General features: G+C 42.6%; 2 protein-coding genes across 15 annotated transcripts in view; one reads left to right on the top strand and one right to left on the bottom strand.

Annotated features, from left to right (window-relative positions):
• Positions 1-27,500, bottom strand: part of LOC100148950 (formin) — a 169,517-nt gene that overhangs the window by 10,601 nt on the left and 131,416 nt on the right. For all 14 annotated transcript variants that reach the window (XR_015512399.1, XR_015512400.1, XR_015512398.1 and 11 more), the window contains 2 exon segments: positions 11,503-11,595; positions 3,193-3,244 (listed from right to left, as the gene is read on the bottom strand). Coding sequence is in view for 6 of the 14 variants with exons in the window: in NM_001443337.1 (NP_001430266.1) it covers positions 3,193-3,244; positions 11,503-11,595 (145 nt within the window). In the remaining 8 variants the exon portion in view is untranslated.
• On the top strand, positions 22,440-23,497 carry LOC147839858 (uncharacterized). The gene is made up of 2 exons (XM_087290093.2): positions 22,440-23,194; positions 23,297-23,497. Exons 1-2 carry the CDS (start codon positions 22,476-22,478, stop codon positions 23,382-23,384), a joined length of 807 nt encoding a protein of 268 aa, XP_087146219.1. The 5' UTR covers positions 22,440-22,475; the 3' UTR covers positions 23,385-23,497.

Here is a 27,500-nt window from a genome sequence, read left to right as displayed (position 1 = left end):
CTATGATGACTGATTAAAAACTGTTCAGTCTATTATATGGCGATCGAAAACGATGCTCCCTATTCGGCCGTCTCGATTGCAATATTTGTGAAATAAAGTAAAGTAAACACTATTGTTTATTGTGTACAATATTTATTAATCATATATATCAAAATATATCGATGACGATGTTCAAAAAGACGTTAATAACAATAACATCCGTCGTAACCATATATGGTTTGCCTAGATTGTGTGTCCTAGAATGTGTGTGCCTAAAACGTGTGTGGTTCTGCGGGCCTGCAGCTGGATATTATTGGAGCCAGCACGCAGAAGTATAAATGCACAGCTACGCGCGTTGCATGCGCCGTGGGTTACGCCGGTCACTTGACGCAGAAGTATAAATGCACAGCTACGCGCGTTGCATGCGCCGTGGGTTACGCCGGTCACTTATCGCAGAAGTATAAACCAGGCTTAAGACTTGCTAGCAGGAACAATGGGACAAAATTACACCTGAAACCAAAGAGCTTAGAATGACCAAGAGGCGACACTCAATAGAACGTTCCATTGCAACAGCAGCGTCCAGCAACAGCCCCAGATTCCACCATTTTGGAGTGAAAGTGATCGACCGTCCATTGGATCTCATTACTGTCGCGATGGCAAGCAGCTGCTTTGTTTTTTTATTTATTTATTCAAAAAGCGCATTAAAGTTTAGATACAACCTGAAAGACGAAAATACAACACGTATTATGACGAACATCAGCACTTTTAATAGTTTATTTTACAGACTTATAATAATGCTGTTGTTCTATTGGAGTTTTCATTCCAAAATGGCCGCCCCGCCCTCTAGTGGCTGTTTCCCAAATTACACCAGAGTGTCGCCTCTTGCTCATTCTAAGCTCTTTGCTGAAACACTTCCTCACCTGCAGTCTTCAGTCCCTAAAGTGTTGTGAACAGGAAGGACAACATTACAAAATGGGAAATGCTTTACTGATACAACTCTTTCTGAAATGTGAACCAAAATCGGACTACATATGTATGCAAAAACTAATAATGACGAACACATTAAATGATGTTTGCTGTATTGTCTGCAATGAAATACAAGTCGAAGTAAGTTTAGAAATCACTTCTTTTATTTGTATTTGTATTTTCTGATTTGGGGTTGCAGTATTATAACTTCAGAATTTGTATTTGTATTGGTCTTGTTCACTTTATTTTCCACTCATTTAAATGTCATTCTGTGTTCTTGTGTTGATTTGTGTGCATGCATTATGAGTATCCTGTGGAAAAAAAACTCAAATGTAACCCAGGAAAAATAATCAATATGCTGTGTTTGTCCTTTTTTCACCCCTGTATGAAAACTTCCAGACATTTTCCATCGGCAGCATCTGGCTACATGTGAATTAGCACAAACACTTTCACAGTTATAATACATTTAATTCATTAAAAAAAAAGTATTTATTCATTCATTCATTCAGTCCTTTTATTAATCCAGGGTCGCCACAGCGGAATGAACCACCAACTTATCCAGCATATGTTTTACACAGCGGATGCCCTTCCAGCTGCAACCTATCTCTGGGAAACATCCATACAAACTCATTCACACTCATACACTACAGACAATTTAGCCTACCCAATTCACCTGTACTGCATGTCTTTGGACTGTGGGGGAAACCGGAGCACTCGGAGGAAACCCACACAAACACAGGGGGAACATGCAAACTCCAACTGACCCAGCCGAGGCTCGAACCAGCGACCTTATAGCTGTGAGGCACTACCTATTGCGCCACTGCATCGCCTTAAAAAGTATTTATCTAATCAGTATTACTGATGCGCTTAAATACACATGATAAGAGCATGATAACACCAACTGAGCATCTCTGAACACACACACACACACACACACCTAATTCATACATCCACAACACAAATTACGTTTAAAAAATCCAACTCGCGAATTCAAAACACACTTAGTAAATACACAAATTCAATTTATAAAACTCAAAATAGATTTATAAATTCACAAATCCAATTCATTTGCCCAAAATATTTCAGATTTTTCCTTGTGAATTAATGAATTTTGTGTTGTATTAATGAATTGTGTTTTGAATTTACAAATTGGATTTTGTAAATGTGAACTGTGCTGTGCATGTATGAATTTCATTTTCTATATGAATCATTTTTGAGACTCATCTGGCTCCATAAGAGACTGTCAGCAGTAAAGATCTTAAACAAATAAGTGACAGTCAGAGATATTTATGACGCTGCAAAGGATTTCTATTTCAAATAAATGCTTTATATTTGTCTGTGTACCAGCAGTGTTTGATGATCATCAATCCAGCATATTATTATTCATCTGCTCATTAGTGTTGATTATTTATTCTTCTTTTTTTCCCTTCTGTCTCTTTCCCTATTCATATTCATTCATTGGGTTGTTCGTTTGGTTGTTTGTTCTCTCTTTCTTTCACTCTTTTTCTTTTCTCCCTTTTTTCTTTCTTTATTTTAAGTTATTTCTATTTTTAGATATAAGCTGTTGTTTTTTCTTTATTTATTATATGGTATATTTAAATATATATATATATATATATATATATATATATATATATATATATATATATATATATATATAGTGCTCAGAATATATGAGTACACCCCTCACAAACAAACCATTTAGATTACTATTCTCTACAGGATCCTTTACAATATTATATTTGTGCATATACATTAGATTAATTAGTATTGAAGCCAAATCGAGAGCTAATCTAACAAAATAACTTACGATAACGATCCAAAAATTGGTATCCCAAATTTATATGCTATAGAAAAATATTAAATAAAGATTTTAAAAAGAAAAAAATCAAGAAAAAAAAAGAATAAATAAGAAAAGAAAAAGAATAAATAAATAAATAAATAAATAAATAAATAAATAAATAAAATCCAGCCAAGACTTACTCCAGAAGAAAAAACAATAAAGGAAAATATTTAGAAAAGAATAAAAGTTTGCCAGGAGGGCGAATAATTTAGTCTTCAACAGTAGGCGACTCACTAGGGAGCTTCTTATCAGGTGACACTAATGAGTGCAGACAGCGAAACAAACGGCAGGTGTGAATGTGATCTGCTAATAAACCACACAGCAGCGCTTTTACATGCACATCAATCTCTCTCTCTCTCTCTCACACACACACACACACAGGCGATTCTCCAGGTGTTTCTTACCTTTTCTGAGCCGCTTGCAGACGCTCGTCTTCAGCCGTGTACTCAGCCTGAGCTGCGGATAAAACACAAACAGCACATTATACTGAGAGGAAGAGCAGAATGAATCAATAACATCTTAGTTATTCCTTACAGACAGCAGCGAGATCAATGTTGAGTTTAAGAAGTTATAAGGTAACTACACAATCACCCTTTACAATCAGTTTTCATTACCTAATGCATTAATTATGAACGATACAGCATTTATTAATCATAGTTCAGCATTTACTAATGCATTATTATTGACATCCAAATTGATGTTTGACAGCTTTAGTTAAAGCACCATGTTTTAAGACGAACTGACAATGAACAACTGTTTTTTCATTAACTAATGTGCACTACCTGACTAAAGTCTTGTCGCCTATCCAAGTTTTAGGAACAGTAAATAATACCTGCTCTTCTAGTTGATGATTTGGTGTCAGAAGTGTCTCTATGAAAGGTGAAGGCGTCTAGATTTTGCTGATTTGAGCTCAATAAATCTGATCATGTCTTGATGTTGACTGATTTGATGAGGACAGTGCGCTCTGACTCTGCTCAGTCTAAAGTCTCATCACTGAACAGAAATAATGTCCAGTATAGAATATAAAGTCCTGCTGCAGTGGAGACAGAATGAATATTGTGTCTGACTCCATCATGAGCTTGGAGGACTGCATCCATACTTCTCTGACACGACTCAAATCACTGATTAATAAAGTCATCTGGAATGAAGAAGAAAGCCTTCAGCAGGACTCCATGAGTCTTTGTGTTCATCTTCAACACCTCCTCCTTCATCTTACTCAATAATGTTCATGTCTGGTGACTGGGCTGGCCAATCCTAAAGCAGCTTGACCTTCTCTGCTTTCAGGAGCTTTGATGTGGAGGCTGAAGTATGAGCAGGAGCGCTATCCTGCTGGAGAATTGTCCCTCTCCTGTGGTTTGTAATGTAATGGGCAGCACAGATGTCTTGATAGCTCAGGCTGTTGATGTTGCAGATCTCTCACACGCCCCCATACTGAATGAACACCAAACCATGATTTCCCCTTCACCAAACTTGACTGATTTCTGTGTGAATCTTGGTCCATGCTGGTTCCAGTAGGTCTTCTGCAGTATTAGTGATGATTAGGATGCAGATCAACAGATGATTCACCACCTACTGGCACTTTTACACATCATCAACTACAAGTCCATTATTTTTTGCTGCTCTTATAACTGAGATTGATGACAAGACTTTGGTCAGGTAGTGTACACTAACATAAACACATTCTGTAATAAATAAATTGTTCATTGTTTGCTTATGTTAGTAATTAAACTAGAAACCGGGGGAAACCGGAGCACCCGGAGGAAACGCCAACTGACCCAGCCGAGGCTCGAACCAGCGACCATCATGCTGTGAGGCGACAGCGCTAGCCACTGTGCCACCGCACTGCCCGTTTATATGATTAAAAGATGCATTAATTAAATAAAAGCCTCTTTATTTGCAGAACAGACAGAGGTGTTAAAGCGCTTGATGTGTTTTCCTCCTCTGCAGTGTGTGTGTGTGTGTGTGTGTGTGAGCTCCAGTGGCTCCTGTGGTGCTGCTCCATGTAAAAGTGTCTAAATGTAAGGCAGATGTGTGCGGCGGCCGGGCCGAGGTGCAAGAATTTATCTCAGGCCGGAGCGCGCCTATGATCTCAGATTTATTGCATTTTCCAGATTCATCCCTCTCTCTTTACTGTGATGGGGACCTTTCCCACTCCCAGATTTAAGAGGGGGAAGTCTCCACAAAGTGTTCAAAGGCGAGTTTGGGGGTCTTGTGTGGGGGAGAGTGTGAACAGCGCTCGGCGTGTGTGTGTGTGTGTGTGTGTGTGTGTGTGGCTGATTGTCTCCGGCTAATGAAGGGAAGGGGGTTACGCTGCTGTAACGGGTGACCAATGGAGAGGGTCTCAGCAGGGGTGGACTGGCGCCTGCGGTCTCCCTCGGTGTGTATGTAGGTGTGTGTGTGTTTGAGAGTGTTTGTTTATGTGTGGGTTTGTGTGACAGAGTTTGTGTTTGTTTTTGTGTGAGAGAGACTGTGTGTGTATTTGTGTGTGTGAGTGTGCGTTTGTTTGTGCATGTGTGTGTGAGAAAGTGTGTGTATTTGTGTGTGTGAGTTAGTGTTTGTTTGTGAGTGTGGTTATGTAAATGTGAGTGTGTTTGTGTATGTGTGTTTGTAAGTGCATGTTTGCGTGTGTTAGTGTTTTTGTGTAAGTTTCTGTGCTTGTGTGTGTGTGTGTTTGTGTGTGTATGTTTGTTTGTGTGTGTGTGTGTGTGTGTGTGTGTGTGTGTGTGTTTATTTGTAAGTAGGTGTTTGTGTAAGTTAGTGTTTTTGTGTAAGTTTCTGTGCTTGTGAGTGTGTGTTTGTGTGTGTATGGTTGTTTGTGTGTGTGTGTGTGTTTATTTGTAAGTGGATGTTTGCGTGTGTTAGTGTTTTTGTGTGTGCTTCTGTGCTTGTGAGTGTGTGTTTGTGTGTGTATGTTTGTTTGTGTGTGTGTGTGTGTGTGTGTGTGTGTGTGTGTGAGTGTATCTATTTGTGAGGGGGTGTTTAAGTAAGTTAGTGTTTTTGTGTGTGTTTCTGTGCTTGTGACTGTGTGTATGTGTGTGTATGTTTGTTTGTGTGTGTGTGTGTGTGTGTGTGAGAGTGTATCTATTTGTGAGTGGGTGTTTGTGTAAGTTAGTGTTTTTGTGTGTGTTTCTGTGCTTGTGAGTGTATGTTTGTTTATGTGTGTGTGTGTGTTTATTTGTAAGTGGATGTTTGCGTGTGTTAGTGTTTTTGTGTGTGTTTCTGTGCTTGTGAGTGTATGTTTGTTTGTGTGTGTGTGTGTTTATTTGTAAGTGGATGTTTGCGTGTGTTAGTGTTTTTGTGTGTGCTTCTGTGCTTGTGAGTGTGTGTTTGTGTGTGTATGTTTGTTTGTGTGTGTGTGTGTGTGTGTGTGTGTGTATGAGTGTATCTATTTGTGAGTGGGTATGTGTATGTGTACATCCATATGTGTATGCGTGTGTGTGTATGTGTGTGTGTATGTGTATGCGTATGTGTGTGTGTATGAGTATGTGTATGTGTACATTCGTATGTGTATGTGTGTGTGTGTATGTGTGTGTGTATGTGAATGCGTATGTGTGTGTATGAGTATGTGTATGTGTACATTCGTATGTGTATGTGTGTGTATGTGAGTGTGTGTGTATATGTGTATGTGTGTGTATGTGAGTGTGTGTGTGTATGTGTGTGTGTGTGTGTGTGTGTGTGTGTGTGCCCAGCGCCGCCGAGAGGGACGTGTGAATTTTCTCCTCAGTAAAGATGAAACCAGTAGTGGCTAACTAGAAAGTTATGAGCCCTGCACGCTGAGCAGGACAATAAAGTGAGCCCTTAAAAGCCAGCGGCGGCCGCTCTCCATAAAGAGCCTCAGATTCAGGGTTCATTATGAAGTAACACGTCTCAGGACGCTTTAAACCACACGGATAATGACATAAAACACTCACAGGGATACCAGCACACACACACACACACACAACGTGCAGTTGCGGTGAATCTCTGCGGCTACGGATATTTCAACATGATGATTTTCTTCTGCACATAACAGTGTTAATAACTCATCTCTAATAACTGATTTTTTTCCTCTTTGCCATGATGACAGTAAATAATATTAGACTAGATATTCTTCAAGATGCTAATATTCAGCTGGCGGTGTAGTGGCGCAGTGGGTAGCGCTGTCGCCTCACAGCAAGAAAGTCTCTGGTTCGAGTCCCAGCAGGGTCAGTTGGTGTTTCTGTGTGGAGTTTGCATGTTCTCCCCGTGTTGGTTTGGGTTTCCTCTGGGTGCTCCGGTTTCCCCCACAGTCTAAACCAGGGGTCACCAATCTCGGTCCTGGAGGGCCGGTGTCCCTGCAGGGTTTAGCTCCAACTTGCCTCAACACACCTGCCTGGATGATTCAAGTATACCTAGTAAGAGCTTGATTAGCTTGTTCAGGTGTGTTTGATTAGGGTTGGAGCTAAAATCTGCAGGACACCGGCCCTCCAGGAACAAGTTTGGTGATCACTGGTCTAAACAGTAGAAGGAAGGGCATCTGCTGAGTAAAACATATGCTGGAGTAGTTGGTGGTTCATTCCGCTGTGCTGACCCTTGATTAATAAAGGGACTAAGCCGAAAAGAAAATGAATGAATACTATTGTAGCGATCTGACTGGGTAGGGGTGCCAACTCATAAATTTTTAAGTAAAAAATAAAAATACATATGTATAAAGTCAGTGCTACATAAGCAGGGTTCAACAATAAGGACTGCCCGATGGCCCGAAGCCAGCGTGGGAGATGTTTGGGTCAGTAGAGAGAATCGTCACTATTGTGAGCATGTTATTTTTTTCTGTAACCTGGTAAAACCCAGCTAGCAAAACTCATGTGGCTCAAATCCGGCCCACACCAGACACTTTCATCCGGCACACATACTGCATGGAATGATGGCTCTAGGGCGGTCCGCTCCTGTTTGCCAGATCTGGGCCACAATTAAGCCAAAGCAATACCACATATAAGTCTGAATTCAACCAAATGAGCCAGAACTGACCCTATTCTGGGCCACGGTTTGCTTTTATTCTGGCCCAGATCCGGCCCACACCAGACACTTACATCTGGACCACAAACCACATGGAATGATGGCTCTAGGACGGTCCGCTCCTGTTTGCCAGATCTGGGCCACAATTAAGCCAAAGCAATACCACATATTAGCCAGAATTCAACCAAGTAAACCAGAACTGACCCTATTCTGGGCCACAGTTTGCTTTTATTTTGGCCCAGATCTGCACCCTACACAGGGCCGGAGCAAGCTGAACTGCCGCTCTAGGCAGAGGATGATCACGCCGCCCTCAACCCCAATGTGAAAACGAAAGTGACCAGTTATGAAAATTAAGAGAGGTGTCGCGGACCTCTTTTCCAGCACACCAGGGCGCGCGGGTGCTGAGGGAGGGAGGTGTCGCGGACACTGCGCTCTCTATTCTGCCGCCCTATGCGCGGATATAACTGAGGACGCGCGGGTGCTGATGGAGGTGTCGCTGACGCCGCCCTCTCTATTCTGTCGTCTATGCGCGAATATATTTGAGGACGCAGGTGGTGAGGGAGGTGTCGCGGACATAACTGAGGACGCGGGTGGTAAGGGAGGTGTCGCATGCCGCCCTCTCTATACTGCCGCCCTAGGCAGGCGGCCGCCTAGGTCGCCTCTATGGACGCGCCGGCCCTGACCCTACACTTGCTACACTTGGCAGAGTACAAAAATCCCAGCATGCATTGCAGCATGACTACATTCTACAGCTGATTGATGCTGCGGTTTTCATGATCTGCTGGTGATTCTGCTGTTCATGTTGACGTTGTTGATTTTGTCACCTTTAGTCTCCTGTTTGTGAGTTTTGTTCATGTTGTTAATTGTCGCCAGTGTTGAGGTTCATACGCTGATTATTGATGTCTTTGTTAGCAGACGTTGAACAATAGCATGTTATTAGCTTATAGACCTTCATAATTGTGTGGCATGTGCAAGCATGTTATTACAGTACTTCTAATAATGGATTAAACATTGTTGAACATCAGAGTTATATTATTTCATCACAGGTTGTGCCTCACTTCCTTTCATTGTTTTTTTACTTTGCTTGTTTGCTGTAATGAATACACTTTTCAAGCAAAGTACTTAAAGGTTACAGCAGCCCAAAAGAACATTTTAATTAGTAGATTCAGGGCTAAAAGCCCAGCTAAAGCAAACACTTTCTCCATGATGGTGACTTTAGTCTATGTGGCCCACATAAGTTTAAAGGTAACTGGTCCACATTTGCCATATCTCCTCTGGACCGCTTTAGGCTCACAGCCACATTAGCCAGAGCTTAATGAACCAAATATTCGCCAAAAGGGGTCCACATATGTTTTAAGATAACTGAGCCACATTTTCAGATCTTCTCTGGGCCACTTTAGGCTAACGGCAGCATTAGCCAGAGATAACTGGGCCAAATATTTGCCAAAAGTGGCCCACATATGTATTAGGATAACTGGGCCACACTTGCCATATCTTCTCTGGGCCACTTTAGGCTAACGGCTGCATTAGCTAGAGTTTACTGGGCCAAATATTTGCCAAAAGTGGCCCACATATGTTTTAGGATAACTGGGCCACATTTTCAGATCTTCTCTGGGCCACTTCAGGCTAACGTTTGCTTGTTTACACTACTTATTTAAAATGAGCTCAACGAAGTTCTTGATTTTGTTTTGTTTAATCCACTTACATTTGTGATAACATTCGAGTTAACCTAATCGATTTGTGTTGTGACAACATGAAGGAGCTGTGTGGAGCCTAGGTACAGTGTAAATTAGATTAGTAATTTAGATGCACGTTTATGTGATATTTTGTCCAATTGGATTATTTTGAACCCACAGACTGCATTTTCACAATAAACGTATAAATATTAATGCAATAAGAAAAAAAAATGACCCTTATGACTGGTTTAAGGATTCAGGGTCATAAAATGTGAGCAAGACTTTTTTCAATTTAATTAAAAATCCCAAAACCAGGCATAAGAGTCAGCATTTATTAATTAAATTGAGATTTATATATTTACTATGGAAATCTGTAATACGAGGGTTCAACGCAATCCAATTGAATTCCCAAAATATTGCAAATATCACATGAATATTCATTCGTTTTCCTTCGGGTCAGTCTCTATTTCCGATGTCGCCACAGTGGAGTGAACCACTAACTATTGCAGCATATGTTTTAAACAGTGGATGCCCTTCCAGCTGCAACACAGTACTGGGAAACACCCATTAATTCACACACACTCATACAGTATGACCAGTTTAGTTGATCAGTTCCCCTATAGCGCATGTGTTTGGACTGTGGGGGAATCCAGAGCACCTGGAGGAAACCCATGCCAACACGGGGAGAACATGCAAACTCCACACAGAAACACCAACTGACCCAGCCGGGACTCGAACCAGTGACCTTCTTGCTGTAAGGCCAGAGTGAGCCACCGTGCCGCCCTGACATAAATATACACTCCAGTAATCTAAAAAACCAAATAATACTGAATCCTGATAAAATACACTCCAGATAATGATATAAAATAAATTCAAGAAACTAAATACACTATTTAGAGCGTTTAACTGTCATGAAGTGATCTGGGTGGAACTAAAAATAAATGTCAGATGCAGTTTGGTGGTCTGTGCATGATCCCTGCTGCGGAGGGCAGATCTTTACGAGGACACAGTCAAAGTTCTCCTGCCAGCTTTACAACACAACACAGTTCAGGACGGAGGTTTAGGGCAACCCGATCCCCATCCGGACACACCACAGCCTGACCAGCTTCATTCTGCATGAGAGAGTGTGTGTGTGTGTGTGTGTTTCTGCAGGTATCATGCACAGAAACAAACATTACACTGCAATTTTGGGTCCAATGTTCAGCCAAATTCTGATTGTGCTAATCCATTTCTTTTTAATGGGTATTTCATTTGAAATGGTCAGTCGGGTCGGGTCAGGTCCCAATATAAACAGAGTTCAACATTATTCACCCTGCTGTGATTATTCTTTCCTTTTCAAGTATCTCCCAAATGATGTTTAACAGAGCAAGAAACTGTTGACAGTATTCATTCATTTTCTCTTCGGCTTAGTCCCTTTATTAATCTGGGGTCGCCACAGTGGAATGAACCGCCGACTTATGCAGCATATGTTTTCGCAGCTCATGCCCTTCCTGCTGCAACCCATCACTGGGAAACACCCACACACTCTCATTCATACACATACACTACGGACAATTTGACTGCTGTAGCTTTTGTAATGATTCATTGGAGTAATAAGGAGCTGTAATGCGCTCAAAACCTGCCGGAACTACTTTAAGTGTGCGTTTATTTGACAATAACCAAAGACCCTTAGACTAGAGCTGTAATCGGGGGCTATGTGAGGGAGCACCCAGGGGAAACCCATGCCAACACGGGTAGAAAATACAAACTCCACACAGAAACGCCAACTGACCCAGCCGAGGCTCGAACCAGCGACCACCTTGCTGTGAGGCGATCATGCTACTCACTGCGCCACCATGACGCCCTCTTCACAGTATTTCCTATAATATTTTTTCTTCTGGAGAAAGTCTTATTTGTTTTGTTTTCATTTTTTATTTTATATAGAGAAGGGGCCAGGTGAAAAAGTGTTTTGAACTAGGCGTGCAATACCTAGAGCCACCACAGGGTGTCAATCTTACACACTGCACCTTTAAAGCATATCTCTTTCACATTTCATTTTCAAATAACAACCTTTCTGAGACTCACCAGTGCTGATGAAGGTCTCCATCTTGTCTTTGAACGGCTGTAGATGTTCATCTGAGGAGTTTTCACACACCTGCTCAACCTCCTTCACACACGCTGCAGGAGAAACACAACAGCACATCAGAAATACTGAGAAATTAACAACTGCATACCGCACAATACACACTATTAAACAAAGAGACATAACACTATCATTCCTGTCTACATTCTGATCACACACACTTAACCTTACACTTTTATTAATATCTATGTTCGGATCACACACACTCACCAAACTACACCTTTATTATTATCAACACTCACCGGCCACTTTAATAGGTACACCTGTCCTACTGCTCATTAACGCAAACTTCTAATCAGCCAATCACATGGCAGCAGCTCACTGCATTTAGGCATGTAGACATGATCAAGAGGATCTGCTGCAGTTCAAAGCAAGCATCAGAATGGGGAAGAAAGGGGATTTAAGAGACTCTGAACGTGGCATGGTTGTTGCTGCCAGACGGGCTGCTCTGAGTATTTCAGAAACTGCTGAGCTACTGGGATTTTCATGCACAACCATCTCTAGGGTTTACAGAGAAACAGAGAAAATATCCAGTGAGCGGCAGTTCTGTGGGCGCAAATGCCTTGTTGATGAGGCCAGAGGTCAGAGGAGAATGGCCAGACTGGTTCCAGCTGATAGAAAGGCAACAGTAACTCAAATAAGCACTCGTTACAACCGAGCTCTGCAGAAGAGCATCTCTGAACACACAACACGTCCAACCTTGAGGCGGATGGGCTACAGCAGCAGAAGAGCACACCGGGTGCCGCTCCTGTCAGCTAAGAACAGGAAACTGAGGCTACAATTCACACAGACTCACCAAAACTGGACAATAGAAGATTGGAGAAACGTTGCTGCTCTGATGAGTCTCCATTTCTGCTGACACATTCGGATGCTCGGCTCACAATTTGGCCTCAACGACATGAAAGCATGGATCATCCTGCCTTGTATCAGCGGTTCAGGCTGGTGGTGGTGGTGTAATGGTGTGGGGGAGATTTTCTTTGGGTCCATTAGTACCAATTGAGCATCAACGCCACAGCCTACCTGAGTATTGCTGCTGACCATGTCCATCCCTTTATGAGCACAGTGTCTCCATCTTCTGATGGCTACTTCCAGCAGGATAACGCAGCATGTTATAAAGCTCAATCATCTCAGACTGGTTTCTTGAACATGACGATGAGTTCACTGTACTCAAATGGCCTCCACAGTCACCAGAGCTCAATCCAATAGAGCAGCTTTGGGATAAGGTGGAACGGGAGATTGGCATCATGGATGTGCAGCCGACTATCATGTCAATATGGAGCAAAATCTCTGAGGAATATTTCCAGTAGCTTGTTGAATCTCTGCCATGAAGGATTAAGGCAGTTCTGAAGGCAAAAGGGGTCCAACCCAGTACTAGTAAGGTGTACCTAATAAAGTGGCCGGTGAGTGTATATTCTAATCATACACACTAAACTTTACAGTTTTATTAGTATCTATATTCTGTTTCATTTTTATCACACAGAACTTCATTTCTAAAATAATTTGATTTGTTTTCTTTGCATTCATGGATTTCTCTGGTTGGTACCAACATCCAGAGAAAATTTCAAGTCAACAGCAGCTCTAGAAAGATGTTTACTGAGAAGAATGGTGACGTGTTTGGGATGACTTATTTCCCCGCTGTCTGTTTTCCAGTGCACAGTAGTGTGACATTAGGAAGGATATGAACTAATCAGTCTTTAAGGTGGTGAATTAACGAAGCGCAGATGAGTTCTGCATATCACATTACCATAACATCCATAAAGGAGGTAAACGAGGAACATGAGGAAGAGGTGTGTGAATCTCATCTCCAACAGATGACTATCAAAGACGAGCGCTGGAGACGTTTAAGCGCATTTGGAGCACGTTCAACACAAGAATGCTTTTGATTACCACAATCACATGCAACAGGTTGTTCTGCTGTCAAACATGAGAGCTGCTTTACGAGTTTTCTTAATGATTTCAGAATCTGAAGCTCATTATTATGACCGTGAGCTTGATATGGGTCTGACATTATAGCATCATGTCTGTGATGTACAGTAGAAATATCTGTAAATGAGCAGTGTTTGATTAATGCTTTATTTTCTGCCTGCTTATTTCTGCTTTGAATTGCATTATGAGATCTTGATCTTTCTTACAACAATTTATAACCTTGAAAAGGTGTAAATAGTGACGTTTATCAACATTTTAAATAGTTTAAAGGGATATATTGTCTGGGTGGATGTTGTGCAAGTGCAAATTTAACCCTTGTGTGTTGTTTAGATTGACTCTCCTTTGGTGATGTTGGTGTGCTTTTGCTCCATTGACTTCCATTATAATCTTATTTATTGATTGTAAAGCCATGACAGCAGATAATCATGCATTCATGACTGCTGCATCAAACAAAACTCAAAAACCATCACAGAAGACAACGTGAGCAATTATAGCTAATAAACCAGTGTAAATAAATATTATCCTGATTGCTTTTTTAGTGCCAAGTGTGCTTATATATAACAACTGAAGATTATATTTGGTGTCAATATCAGTGGGAGTCACCATTCAAAAGGAAAGTGCACCTTTTCACTTTTAGGGCTCTATTTTGACGGTCCATGCGCAGAGCGCAAAACGCAGGGCGCAAACGCTTTCAGGGCATGTCAGAACGCATTTGTGCTAATTTAAGGACGGGAAAATCTGCCTTGCGCCGCGGCACACGGTCTAAAAGGGTTGAGTTTATTTTCTTAATGAGTTATAGGTGTGTTTTGAGAATAAACCAATCAGAGTCTCATCTCCCATTCCCTTTAAGAGCCAGCTGCGTCACGCCAAGAGCGCATTCGCTATTTACAGGACGCAAAGTAAGTCTAAGTGGAAAAACTGAGCATTTCACTGGCAAACAGTTCACAGTTAATTACAGAAAACAGTTAAACAGAGCATCTACTGCGTGAGAATGAGAGATAATGGATCACTTTCACTTTCGCTCTTGGATAGGGAAACCTTTACGAACAGACATCAATTAGTCTATAAATAATTAATTTTGTTTGTTAAGCGCAAATATTAGTTTCAAAACTATTTCTAAATTTAGTTCTAATTTCCAGCAAACGAATAAATGAACAATAATAATGAAGTGTGCTCAAAAACCTGAGTTATATCCTAAAACACATGCTGCGCCCCATATGGTCTAAAACCTGCAGGTGGACAAATCTAAGCTTGTTTTTAATAAAACAAATATAAATATGGATATAATAAATAATACTGCTAATAATAATAACATTATACAGAAGCTAATTGTTATGAATGAACTGAAAAAGCCTCCCGAGATGAAGAAGACATAAAAGCAGTGATTTTTCATATTTATGTAGGCTAGAAAATAATATGTTTTGTAATATTTTAATCCTTTATATTTATATTCTATATCTATTCTTATTATATCCTATATATATCCTTAATATTTACATTTTTTCATATGTAAAGATATTGCCTATTGCTCTCTTGTGTGTATTAAGCAGTGTGTAAGCGAGGCGCAACTCTGAGTTTAGACCGGGTTTGTTTTGGTCTAATGAAAAATCTATTATAGTTTCTCAAAATAGAAACGCGCCAGCGGTCCGCCTCAGAACGCCTACTTTTTAGAGCAGAACGCCTATGAGCGCACAAATGAGCGCTAATGCATTTGCTATTTAAACAGCGTAGCGCAACACCTCAAAACAACTCTTGCATCAAGCTGAAACTACCAAAAAAGTATTGCGCCGCGCCTTGCGCCACACTGCGCCGGGTGTATGATAGGGCCCTTAATCTCTCATTTCTCATCATCATAAATTAAAATAATAACATATTCTGCAATTCTGACCAGTGTGAGGAGAGTTTTCTTGCACGTGACTTGTTTAGACTGCTTTTGTCTGATGGCTTTTTGATGATCAACAGTAAATATGACACATTGCACCTGATCCCAACAGGGAAAAGCAGCAACAATCAAGAATGCATGATTATATGCTGACATGGCTTCACAATCCGGCAGTTAGCTCTCTGCAACTCTCACATGGTCGCTCAATGAAGCTAAGCAGGGCTGCGCCCGGTCTGTATAACTGGATGGGAGACCACATGGGAAAGCTAGGTTGTGCTGGAAGTGGTGTAAGTGAGGCCAGCAGGGGGCGCTCAACCTGTTTTCTGTGTGGGTCCTAATGCCCCAGTATTGATAGGGACTTTATACTGCTCAGTGAGCGTCGTCTTTCGCAGGAGACGTTAAACCGAGGCTCTCTGTGGTTAACCCTGGCATCCTGGCCAAATCTGCCCACTGGCCTCCGAACCATCCCCATATTTTAACTGGCTTCATCACTCGGTCTCCTCTCCACCAATAAGCTGGTGTGTGTTGTGTGGTCTGGCATAATATGGCTGCTGTTACGTCATCCAGGTGGATGCTGCACACTGGTGGTGGAGGAGATTCCCCCAATGTGTGCAGCGAGTGTCCAGAAAAGTGCTATATAAATGTAAGGAATCAATTATTAATTAAATATCAATCAATAAATGTGATTATAATGGAAGTTGGGTGACAAGGTGGCGCAGTAAGTAGTGCTGTCGCCTTACAGTGTCACCGACTCGGTCCCAGTCATTCCCCTCGCTGGCCAGCAGAGGTCATCATCACCGGACTTCTAACACATTACATCATCCTTATTGACTGATTGTCACACACACCTGCAGCACATCTAATAATCACCTGGCACACACATATAAGCAGCACTCACACACGCTTCAGTGCGAAGTCTTGTTCTGCCCCGGCTAACACTACTGAGCGTTTCACATCCTTGCCTGCTTGACTGTCTTTGACCCTGTCTTGCCTGCCGCCTGCCCTGAACCCTAGCCTGAGTACAGACTTTGATCCTCGCCGCCTGCCTCTGACCCATGCCTGAATACTCGCCTTGTGTTTGCCTGCTGCCAGCCCTTCGACTTGATACTACTGTGTTGGATGCGAGTTCGCACACGCATAACATCTGTGTGCTTATTGTTATTTACATTTACATTTAGTCATTTAGCAGATGCTTTTATCCAAAGCGACTTACAAATGAGGACAAGGAAGCAATTTACACAACTAAGAGCAACAATGAAGAAGTGCTGTAGGCGAGTTTCAGGTGTGTAAAGTCTAATAAGGAAAGTATTAGTAGTATTAGTAAATTATTATTTTTTTTTTGGGTACAGTTAGTGTGATATTCAGAGGCAATTGCAAATTAGGAAGTGTAGTGGAGAGTAAATAGTTGAGTTTTTAGTGGTTTCTTGAAGACAGCGAGTGACTCTGCTGTTCTGATGCAGTTAGGGAGTTCATTCCACCAACTGGGCAGATTGAGCGTGAGAGTTCGCGAAAGTGATTTCTTCCCTCTTTGGGATGGAACCACGAGGGGACGTTCATTCACAGAACGCAAGTTTCTGGAGGGCACATACATCTGCAGAAGTGAGAGCAGATAAGAAGGAGCAAGGCCAGAAGTCGCTTTGTAAGCAAACATCAGAGCTTTGAATTTGATGCGAGCAGCAACTGGCAGCCAGTGCAAACGGATGAGCAGCGGAGTGACATGTGCTCTTTTAGGTTCATTGAAGACAACTCGTGCTGCTGCGTTCTGGAGCAGCTGAAGAGGCTTGATAGAGTTAGCTGGAAGCCCGGCTAGTAGAGAGTTGCAGTAATCCAGTCTGGAGAGAACAAGAGCTTGAACAAGGAGTTGAGCTGCATGTTCAGATAAGAAGGGTCGGATCTTTCTGATGTTATAGAGTGTGAATCTGCACGATCGAGCAGTTCTAGAGATGTGGTCAGAGAAGTTTAGTTGGTCATCAATCGTTACTCCAAGGCTTTTCACCATTTTGGATGCAGTAATGGTTGCCCCATCCATCTGGATTGAAAAGTTATGATGTAGAGTCGGGTTTGCAGAAACTACAAGCATTTCCGTTTTTGCGAGGTTCAGCTGAAGATGATGATCTTTCATCCAGTGTGAAATATCCAACAGGCAGGCTGAGATACGAGCTGGAACCGAGGGATCATCACGATGAAAAGAGAGGTATAGTTGGGTATCATCAGCATAGCAGTGGTGGGAGAATCCATGTCTCTGGATGACTGGTCCTAGAGATGATGTGTAGAGGGAGAAGAGAAGTGGCCCAAGAACAGAGCCTTGAGGTACCCCAGTGTTTAGATGCTGTAGGTTGGACACCTCTCCCCTCCAAGACACCCTGAATGACATGTCAGAGAGGTAAGATCTGAACCATTGTATAACAGTGCCCGCAACGCCCAGTGACTCGAGCGTAGATTGCAGGATCTGGTGGTTGACAGTGTCAAAAGCAGCTGACAAATCTAGCAAGATGAGGACTGATGATTTAGAGTCTGCTTTAGCCAGTCTGAGATCCTCCACGACCGAGAGCAGGGCAGTCTCAGTTGAGTGGCCTTTCTTAAAGCCGGATTGCTTGTTGTCCATGAGATTGTGTTGTCCATGAGATTAAACTCTGTTTAATAAATATACTGCAAATGGATCCCTCTGCGTCAAACCCTTTGTTACACACAGCAAGAAGGTTGCTGGTTTGAACTCTGGCTGGGTCAGTTGGTGATTCTGTGTGGAGTTTGCATGTTCTCCCCTGGTTAGCGTGGGTTTCCTCCGGGTTTCTCCCCCAGTCTAAAGACATGCGGTACAGGTGAATTGGGTAGGCTAAAATTGTCCGTCGTGTATGAGTGTGAATGAGTGTGTATGGATGATTCTCAGTCTGGAAGGGCATCAGCTGCATAAAACACATGCTGGATAAGTTGGCGATTCATTCCGCTGTGGTGACCCCTGATTAATAAAGGGACTAAGCCGAAAAAGAAAATGAATGAATGAATAATGGTAGTCAATGCATCAATAAAGCCACCAACATCACCAGAGGGGAGGCAATTTTGAGTGTGTTGTTGAGATCATGAAAACTTTCAAAGCATTTTCCCAAAATATGCACCAAAAAAAGATGTGTCAGCAAAAATCCTCACATTTGCTGAAACACAGAGAAAGCTGTGAGCAAATGAGGACTCAAAATCAGCCCACAGTGGAAGACAACGACCCAGCAGCACACAAGGCTTAACCTAATGCTCGGGTTTGTCCATATTTTACTCAGTTTGAGTTTAATAACTGAGCATTTCTTAGAGTTCAGAAAGTGTGATGTGTCAGAAGCGTAGCTGGAGAACTGGCGGTTTTACTGAGCGATATATAAGCATCGGGACAGTCTGGATGGAGTTTGTGTTGTTTGTGCTCGACAGACTCTTTGTTGTTCTGCCAAACAACTGCGTTTTTCACACAAAGCCAAAGAGCAGAGCGAAACCCCTGCGTTCTCAGCCTCCGCCAAACACGAATGTATGGATATGTTTAGCATTAATGAATCTAATAAATACCTGCATGTGTTTATCATCACGATGCGGGACGGCAGCAGCTATGATATGAATTTTTGGTTAGAAACACTGAAACCTGCTGTTCATGCTTATCAAAAGACAACTGATCTTTTTAGGAAGTTAATCTTTGATTTAAAGATAATGTGAGTGGGGTTTGCTGTGGCAAATCTCTTCAGTGCAATGATGTACTGCTCTAATTGGTTGTTAGGTGGACGCTGAGGTCATCTGATTGCTAAGGTGTTGTTAGGTGGTTGCAAGGACATTCTGACTTGTTGCTAGGCTGCTGCTTAGGTGTTACTAATTGATTGCTAGGGTTTTCTAGGTGGTTGCTAGGCAGTTGCTAAGTTGTTGCTAGGGTGTTCTGAGTGGTTTCTAGGTGGTTGCTAAGGAGTTGCTGGTTGGTTTTAACAGCCAATCAGCAACTGATGCACAGAACCATCCTCGACATACACTGATAGGTGTCCACAGAGGAGGGGTGATCACCAGAATGGGGAACTCCAATGACTGTAAAAAATAGGGACGACGCTTCAGCCCCTTTTCCCATTGAACGCCTTGAGGGCAAAACGCCTGCTTGACGGGCACAAACTGTCGCAAAAGACTGCTAAAAATTGGATTCTTGACATGCGCAGAAGGACTGTCTGATGGAGCCAGAGGAGGAGCCACGAAAATGAGCCGAGCTTCCAACCAAACGCTTTATGTAAAATCAACCACGCCCCCCGAACTGCTCAGCATGCGTTTGCTGTCATATCAACACAAATGGATGTAATAACGTTAACAAATATGAGAGTTTTATGTATTTAATCGCGCCAGCTCCGGGCCGCAGCGCATAACCTACTCGCAGCGTCGCGGGCTGATTCCGGCTCGCATAAGGCAACGCCGGCTCGCTCGGCCGCATCTGGCTCGATTGACTCGGGCTGGAATTGGGCAGTGAGTCCAGGCATCCGGAGTAGGTCCAGCAGAGGTAGTCAGTCTGAGCTCTGAGGGGTAAGTCAGTCTCCGGCAGGCGAGAATCTAGCCGGAACTTGCCCGAGTGTATTTTGCTATCTGGGTGGTTAGGCGTGTATCAGCAAACTAATAACGCCCGAAAAAAGCCCTGATCTTAGCGAATAAACAGTGTTCCACCAGGATCATGTATGTCAGAAACTATAGTTTACTGCTGAACTCATTTTGTCATGGTAAAATAACACAGAAATCGAATAATAACACTTCAGTCTCCTGCCGAAGCTCAGACGCCGCGCTTTGAGAAACTGTCAATCACAGCTGTCAATCACGATGACACGCCCAGCATTAAATTACTGCTAAAAACAAACTGTTTACAAAAATGAAGATCTGCACCTATTTCAGCACAATAACCAGTGCCTTAATCCACCAGAACCATCTTTCGGGACATTTTATTACAAGTGTAATTAATTTTTTTATTTGGGCTCAAGTCTCCTTCATTAACACGGAGGAGGCGGGCTTTATGACTTGTACTGCAGCCAGCCCCCAGGGGGCGATCTAACGGCCGAAACCTTCACTCAAACGCAGGCTTGCGGCACACTTGGGGAAGTCCCACAGTAAAATGAGGAAATATGATACAACGGTGTTTTAAAATATGGAAAAACTGTCTTTAATTTGGCAGTTTAAAGATTTACAACCCAAGCTCATTCTGAAAGCGTAGTCCCGCGGACGTTTCTGGAGACAGCGGAATACGTCCCAGGGGGTACGTACGGGCGCGTTTATTTTTTTCAAGCGAACGCTGCGGGGCGGTGTGACGCTGTTCCCTTTCGCGCTTGCCTTACCTCCTTGTGGAGTGCTTCCCCGCTGCAACCCGTTTGTCCACTCAGCTCAGCGTGTATGTCGGCAGGCTCGAGATGTGGAAAGGGGTCGACCACGGCGACCGGTTTCGAGTCCGGGGAAGAGCAGCTCCAGCAATCAGGTAAGACAAAAACAGAATTCCAAAAATTAAGTGAACGAGTTTCGTGACAGGTTGAGAACGCGGCGAAATCCGGAAACGCGGTATAATAAAAAAAATCAGGGGTTTTCTTTTTTTGGACGGCTTTTGTGAACTGTTGCTTGGGTTTAGGGAAGCGAGCGGGCGGGCGGGTCGATCTGTAAAATTGGTTGGGTTCAGGGACGAGGGTGAGTCGGCCGATTGGACAGTCGCGCAGTCAATCATCCAGTCAGTCGGACAGCGGCCTCCGGCGGGTTCACGCGAGAACAGCGCGGGCGTGAACCGCGCTCGCGAGAGGCGTCTGAGGTGCGAAAAAGCGCGCAACAGCAGCCTCTCGCGGATTCGCGAAAACAAAAACTGCAGCTGTACGTACCCGCCGGGACGTCTTCCGCGGTCTCCTGAAACGTCCGTGGGACTACGTTTCTACAATGAGCCTGGGTTGAAGATTTAACTTGGGCCACATCACCATACTGGTAGATCTGACTCTGTGGGATAGAAGTGTCATTACTATAAGTGAGATCTGAGACGTGACTCGCCACAGATAACTGTTGTGGGGGGCTTAAAGTCCCTGGCGTCTGGCTGAGATCAAGACCTTTTATTACGCTTTTATTGGCTAGCTAAAGCAATAAAATTGCTTATAAATAATAAAAAAGCAATAAAAAAGCTTAAATTGGGGGTTAAGCTGTAAAGCTTAACTTTCCGATAGGTGAAAAATCGAATCTGTTGGAGACGTCCAATAGATTAATAGGTACCGAAAAAGTCCACAGAGGGGGGGGGTCAGGCCCTCTCAGAAAGAATTTGTGCCACCCCCCCACCCCCCCCCCCACCCCCCCCTCCGGTTTTCATTAAGGATTAGTTCATCCAAAACTGAAAGGTCTTTCTGTCATTAATTACAAACACTCCCTTCAGTTCAACCTTCAGAACAGAAATTTAGATATTTTATATAATGAAAAATCAATTAAATTATAAAAATTGTGAAATTAAAGTGTGGCACATAGTCCAGAGATCTGATCCCCGCGTCAGGTCAGTGTGCACCCGTATATACACACATGCGGCGGCGGAGGCGCACTCTAAACAGGAGAAAAACGTACTAGTGGACAGCATGAAGGCGAGCAGTTTATTCCTTTCATGTTTTGGTTAACTAATTCTTTAAATAAAACTCACTTGAGCTCTAAAAGGAAAAAATGCAGAAGAAATTCGCAGTTAAATTAATTTTAGCAGAGACGCAGCAGCCAGTCATTTTCACATTAGTTTTTCAGTTTGGGATTAATATTAGAGTAGCATGATAAAAATGTTAAGTTGGACACTGCACAGTGCCAAAGTAGTCTGCACTATTATTAATATTTTAACTTATTATATTCATTATAATAAGTTAAAATAGTACTCTGGTGCGCATGCTCGAGTGACGTCACTGGCGTCACTGTCTCCGTTCGGTCACATACTGCGTGTGCTTGAAGTTTGGACTTGTTATTTACTCGCAATTTAAATCTTAATCATAAAATTCTTCCTCATTCGCTAAGTATTTCCTCCTGTTGTTTGTAGCTTTAGCCTGCTAGCGCCGCTGGTCAGCTAAAGCTACCGACCTCTTTTTCCATACACTTTTGACTTACTGGCTTTGCTCTTTACCTCGTAAAATGTCGCTTCCGTCTCTGTCCTTGTGTGCAGGAGAAGCATCGATGGAGGCGTTGGAGCTGGAGCTGGAAGAAGTGGAGTCCCAGATCCGCGTGCTGGTGGTGAGACGGTCGCGGCTACGGGAACAACTTCTTGTTGTACCTAATGCTAAGGCCGTCTCATTATCTAAGGTACGTGGAAATTACAACCACATCATTCCCTCTACCTCAACCCCGCGTCCTTCTATGTCCAGGTCCAGCACACCCATGGCGCGGCTCAGCCAGGCGTCGTTCACGCCGACACCCGGCTACCACGGCGCCTGGGTGCAGCCGCGCAAGGTGCTTCCCAGATCTCGGGGCAGAACGTCTCCTCCCGTGTTCGAGATCTCCACGGAGAACCGTTTCTCCCCTCTCCGCGAGTCGGGTCCCGATGTGGCCATCATCTGTGACTCGATCGTTCGTCACGTCCGTGCCGCCTCCTCAAAAGGTAATAAAGTACGTACTTTCTGCTTTCCTGGTGCCCGTGTGAGAAATATTTCTACACAGATTCCAACCATCCTGGGCGCTGCCGAGAGCCCTGGTGCCGTTGTCCTCCACGTGGGAACAAACGACACCGGGCTCCGGCAGTCGGAGATCCTGAAGAAGGACTTCAGGAGCCTGATCGAGACGGTTCGACGCACCTCGCCCGCCACGCAGATCATCGTTTCTGGGCCGCTTCCTACCTACCGCCGAGGAAATGAAAGGTTCAGTAGACTTTTAGCTCTGAATGAATGGCTAATAACATGGTGTAAAGAACAGAAATTGCTCTTTGCTAATAACTGGAATCTTTTCTGGGAGCGTCCTAGGCTCTTCCGTCCTGACGGCCTGCACCCCAGTCGAGCCGGAGCTGAACTCCTGTCGGACAACATCTCCAGATTACTTCGCACCATCTGACTAACAGGTAAAAATTCACAAAATTCACACTATAGCCACCTAGACTCTTGTTCATCCCACTTAAACATCAGTAACGCATATCTGGCGAATCCTATAGAGACTGTGTCTGTTCCTCGTATTATTAGATTAAGAAATAAACATACTGTGTGCTCCAGAAAAAATCTATTAAGAATCAAACCAGAAAAACCAGTTGAAAGTGAAAATACAAATTTCGTAAAACTTGGTCTCCTAAACATCAGGTCACTTGCACCTAAAGCACTTATCATTAATGAAATAATAACAGAAAACAATCTTAATGCACTCTGTCTCACTGAAACCTGGCTGAAACAAAATGACTATATTAGCTTAAATGAAGCAACTCCTCCAGGATTCTTATATAAACATGAGGCTCGTCAAACTGGTCGTGGTGGTGGAGTTGCATCAATCTTTAGTGATTTCCTTAATATTAAACAGAGAAACGGACTTATGTTTAGCTCCTTTGAAGTATTATCGCTTAATGTTCAGCTTCCAGATACTATACAAAAACCTATGTTATCTCTCGCTTTAATCACCATATATAGACCCCCAGGACCCTATGTCAAATTTCTAAAAGAATTTTCTGATTTTATTTCTGACTTACTAGTCAAAGCTGATAAAATGCTAATTGTAGGTGAGTTTAACATCCACATAGATGACGCTAATGATACATTAGGGCTCGCGTTTATGGATTTAATACACTCACTTGGGATAAATCAAAACGTTGTGGGTCCAACTTAAAGCATACATTAGATCTAATTCTGTCTTATGGAATCGAGGTTATTGACGTAGACATTATACCACAAAGTGATGATATTACAGATCACTACCTCTTACTATATAAGCTATGTTTACCTGAAATCAGCAAACCCGCTCCAATACTCCGCCCTAGTAGAACTATTGTTCCGTCAACTAAAGATGAATTTATAAATAACTTACCTGATCTCTCTCTATTTCGTAATGCACCCGCAAACTCAAATGATCTTGATGTAGTAACCAGCATACTGCATACCATTTATGTCTAAAATACTAGAAAAAGTTGTTTCCACTCAATTATGCTCTTTTCTGCAAACGAACAATATTTTTGAAGTGTTTCAGTCAGGTTTCAGGGCTCACCACAGTACAGAAACCGCCTTAGTGAAAATAACCAATGATTTACTCTTAGCTGCTGACCGAGGGTGCGTCTCGCTATTAGTTTTACTCGATCTTAGCGCGGCATTTGATACCATTGACCACAATATCCTCATAAATCGCTTAAAGTCTACAGGTGTCCAGGGACAGGCTCTACAATGGTTTAAGTCATACTTAACTGACCGCTACCAGTTTGTGAATCTTAATGGACAGCCTTCACAAATCTGCCCAGTAAAGTATGGGGTGCCTCAAGGATCAGTTTTAGGCCCTTTACTGTTTACAATTTACATGCTACCTCTGGGAGACATTATTAGAAGACATGGGATCAGCTTTCACTGCTATGCAGATGATACTCAATTATATATTTCAACTAAACCTGACGAGACGTCTGAACTTTCTAAACTAACTGAGTGTATCAAAGACATCAAAGACTGGATGACCAACAATTTTCTTCTCTTAAACTCCGACAAAACAGAATTATTACTTATTGGGCCTAAATCTTGCACAGAGCAGATCTCGCAACTCAATTTACAATTAGAGGGATACAAAGTTAGCTTTAGCTCTACTATAAAAGATCTGGGTGTCATATTAGACAGCAATCTAACTTTTAAAAACCATATATCCCATGTCACAAAAACTGCCTTCTTTCATCTGAGAAATATCGCTAAATTACGAAATATGCTATCCATCTCAGATGCAGAAAAGCTAGTCCATGCTTTTATGACTTCGAGACTGGATTACTGTAATGCTCTATTTGCTGGCTGCCCAGCATCCTCTATTAACAAACCCAGTTCAAAACTAGATTAAAGACCTATCTGTTTAGTAAAGCATACACTCAATGCATCACCTAGCGGGTTCCACACTGGCTTCTGCATCTTGCTTATATACACTATGAACAGCAGCTACGCTAATTATTCTCTTTATTCTCTATTTTCACCTGGGGATACTCATCCCGAGGTCCTCAGATTATGCGGAATCACTGATTGGATCCAAGACCAGCGACGTGATGATCCCAAGGATTCCATATCCGGGACCAGGCCATATCCTGAGCTGCTGCTGCGCTGATGGTCGTGGGGAGTGGAGAACATGTGTCTGATTCCAGCGACGCTCCAGGGACAGACGAGTCTTCGCTGAGGCCATCTTCCAGAATTAACCACGGTGAATGAAGCTCTGCACAAGACTTTTGGCCAGCGGAGAAATTAAAATGGTCGTGCCCAACTGAGTCTGGTTCTCTCAAGGTTTTTTTTCTTCACTCCCATCAGGTGAAGTTTTTTTTCCCTCTCCGCTGTCGCCACTGCCTCGCATTGTTCAGGATTGGTAGAGCTACGCATCGATGAATTTGCTCTTCAGTGTTTGAACTCTCAGTAGTGATTATTAAATCACACTGAACTGAACTAAACTGAACTAAACTGAACTTAAACACTAAAACCTGAACCACACTGTTCCAGTTACTATGACCATTTATGTGAAGCTGCTTTGACACAATCTACATTGTAAAAGCGCTATACAAATAAAGCTGAATTGAATTGAATTATTATTAATATTATTAAAATTAAGCTAAAATTGACAAAATACAGAAACATTTTGAATGTCTGCTTTCATTTTGACATCGCTAAAGCTGTTGAAAAAAAAAAGCTGCTGTGTAAAGAAACATCCCATTATGCAGCAGCAGTCTCAAGTTAGGACACTTACAAAATGCCTTTTGAGTTTAAAGATGATCGACCTGTGAAGTTTACAGTGTTATAAATGAAATAGATATAGTGCGCGAGTAAGTGGATTTGCCGCAGATCAACCTCTCACATGCTCCGCAGATAGGCTGAATTCATTCATTCATTTTCTTGTTGGCTTAGTCCCTTCATTAATCCGGAGTCCCCAATGAACCACCAACTTATCCAGCACGTTTTACGCAGCAGATGCCCTTCCAGCCATAAGCCATCTCTGGGAAACATCCACACACACACATTCACACAAACACACTCATACACTACTGACAATTTAGCCTACTCAATTCCGCTGTACCACATGTCTTTGGACTGTGGGGGAAACCGGAGCACCTAGAGGAAACCCACGCCAACACGGGGAGAACATGCAAACTCCACACAGAAACACCAACTGAGCCGAGGTTCGAACCAGGACCTTCTTGGTGTGAGGCGACAGCACTACCTACAGCGCCACTGCCGCAGGCTGAACGATAATCTTTAATAAACATGTAATTTAGGCTATCCTGCTATTTGCTCATGCAAAATTAAGCACCAAAAAATATATTGTAGGCCTGTTTTAACAGCTAAAATACAGTTAACATATCGATTTTATTTTGACCTGTAGCTCATGGCCCCAAAAATGAAAACAAGTTATTAAAATAGGCTCAATAAATAAATAAAATGATGGGTAGGCCTAATAGCCTAATGGTTTATGGTGGCGTATATGTGTTCTGAGCATAACCTGCATTAAACCAATCAGAGTCTCATCTCACATTCCCTTTAGGAGTCAAATGTGTCGCTCCATAGTGCATTTGCTATTTACATGTCGACTTTGTAAGTGTAAACACTGAACGCTTCACTAGTTAGAAAACAGTTAAACAGAGCACCTGCAGCGCGAGAATAAAGAACGAGCCTCCTCCATTCAGCCTCTTTACTTTCTCGTGAATATTACTGTTGCGCTGGTCTGAAAATAGCAACAAATCACACCAAACACATCTTGCGCCTTATTGAGCCGGGTGTATGAAAGGGCCCAGTAAGTGTATTTCTGCACACACACTCTCTAATCTGCTGTGTTACTCAACTGTAACTCCATATAAACAAAAGAAACTCATCAGCACAGGCTGATCTAAAGGGTTAATGCTGCACACTGATGGTCAACAGTAAGACTGACACATCGTCCCTCTTAATCCCAACAGGGAAAACCAACAGCAATCAAGAATGCATGATTATGTGCTGTCATGGCTTTACAATCAATCAATGTGATTATAAT

This window comes from Danio rerio, chromosome 17 (assembly GCF_052040795.2).
Source record: "Danio rerio strain M-AB ecotype USA chromosome 17, GRCz13ab, whole genome shotgun sequence".
In the NCBI taxonomy this organism is placed as follows: Eukaryota; Metazoa; Chordata; class Actinopteri; order Cypriniformes; family Danionidae; genus Danio; species Danio rerio.
Note: the sequence above shows the minus strand (reverse complement) of the source record. Positions and strands in the feature narration are given on the sequence as shown.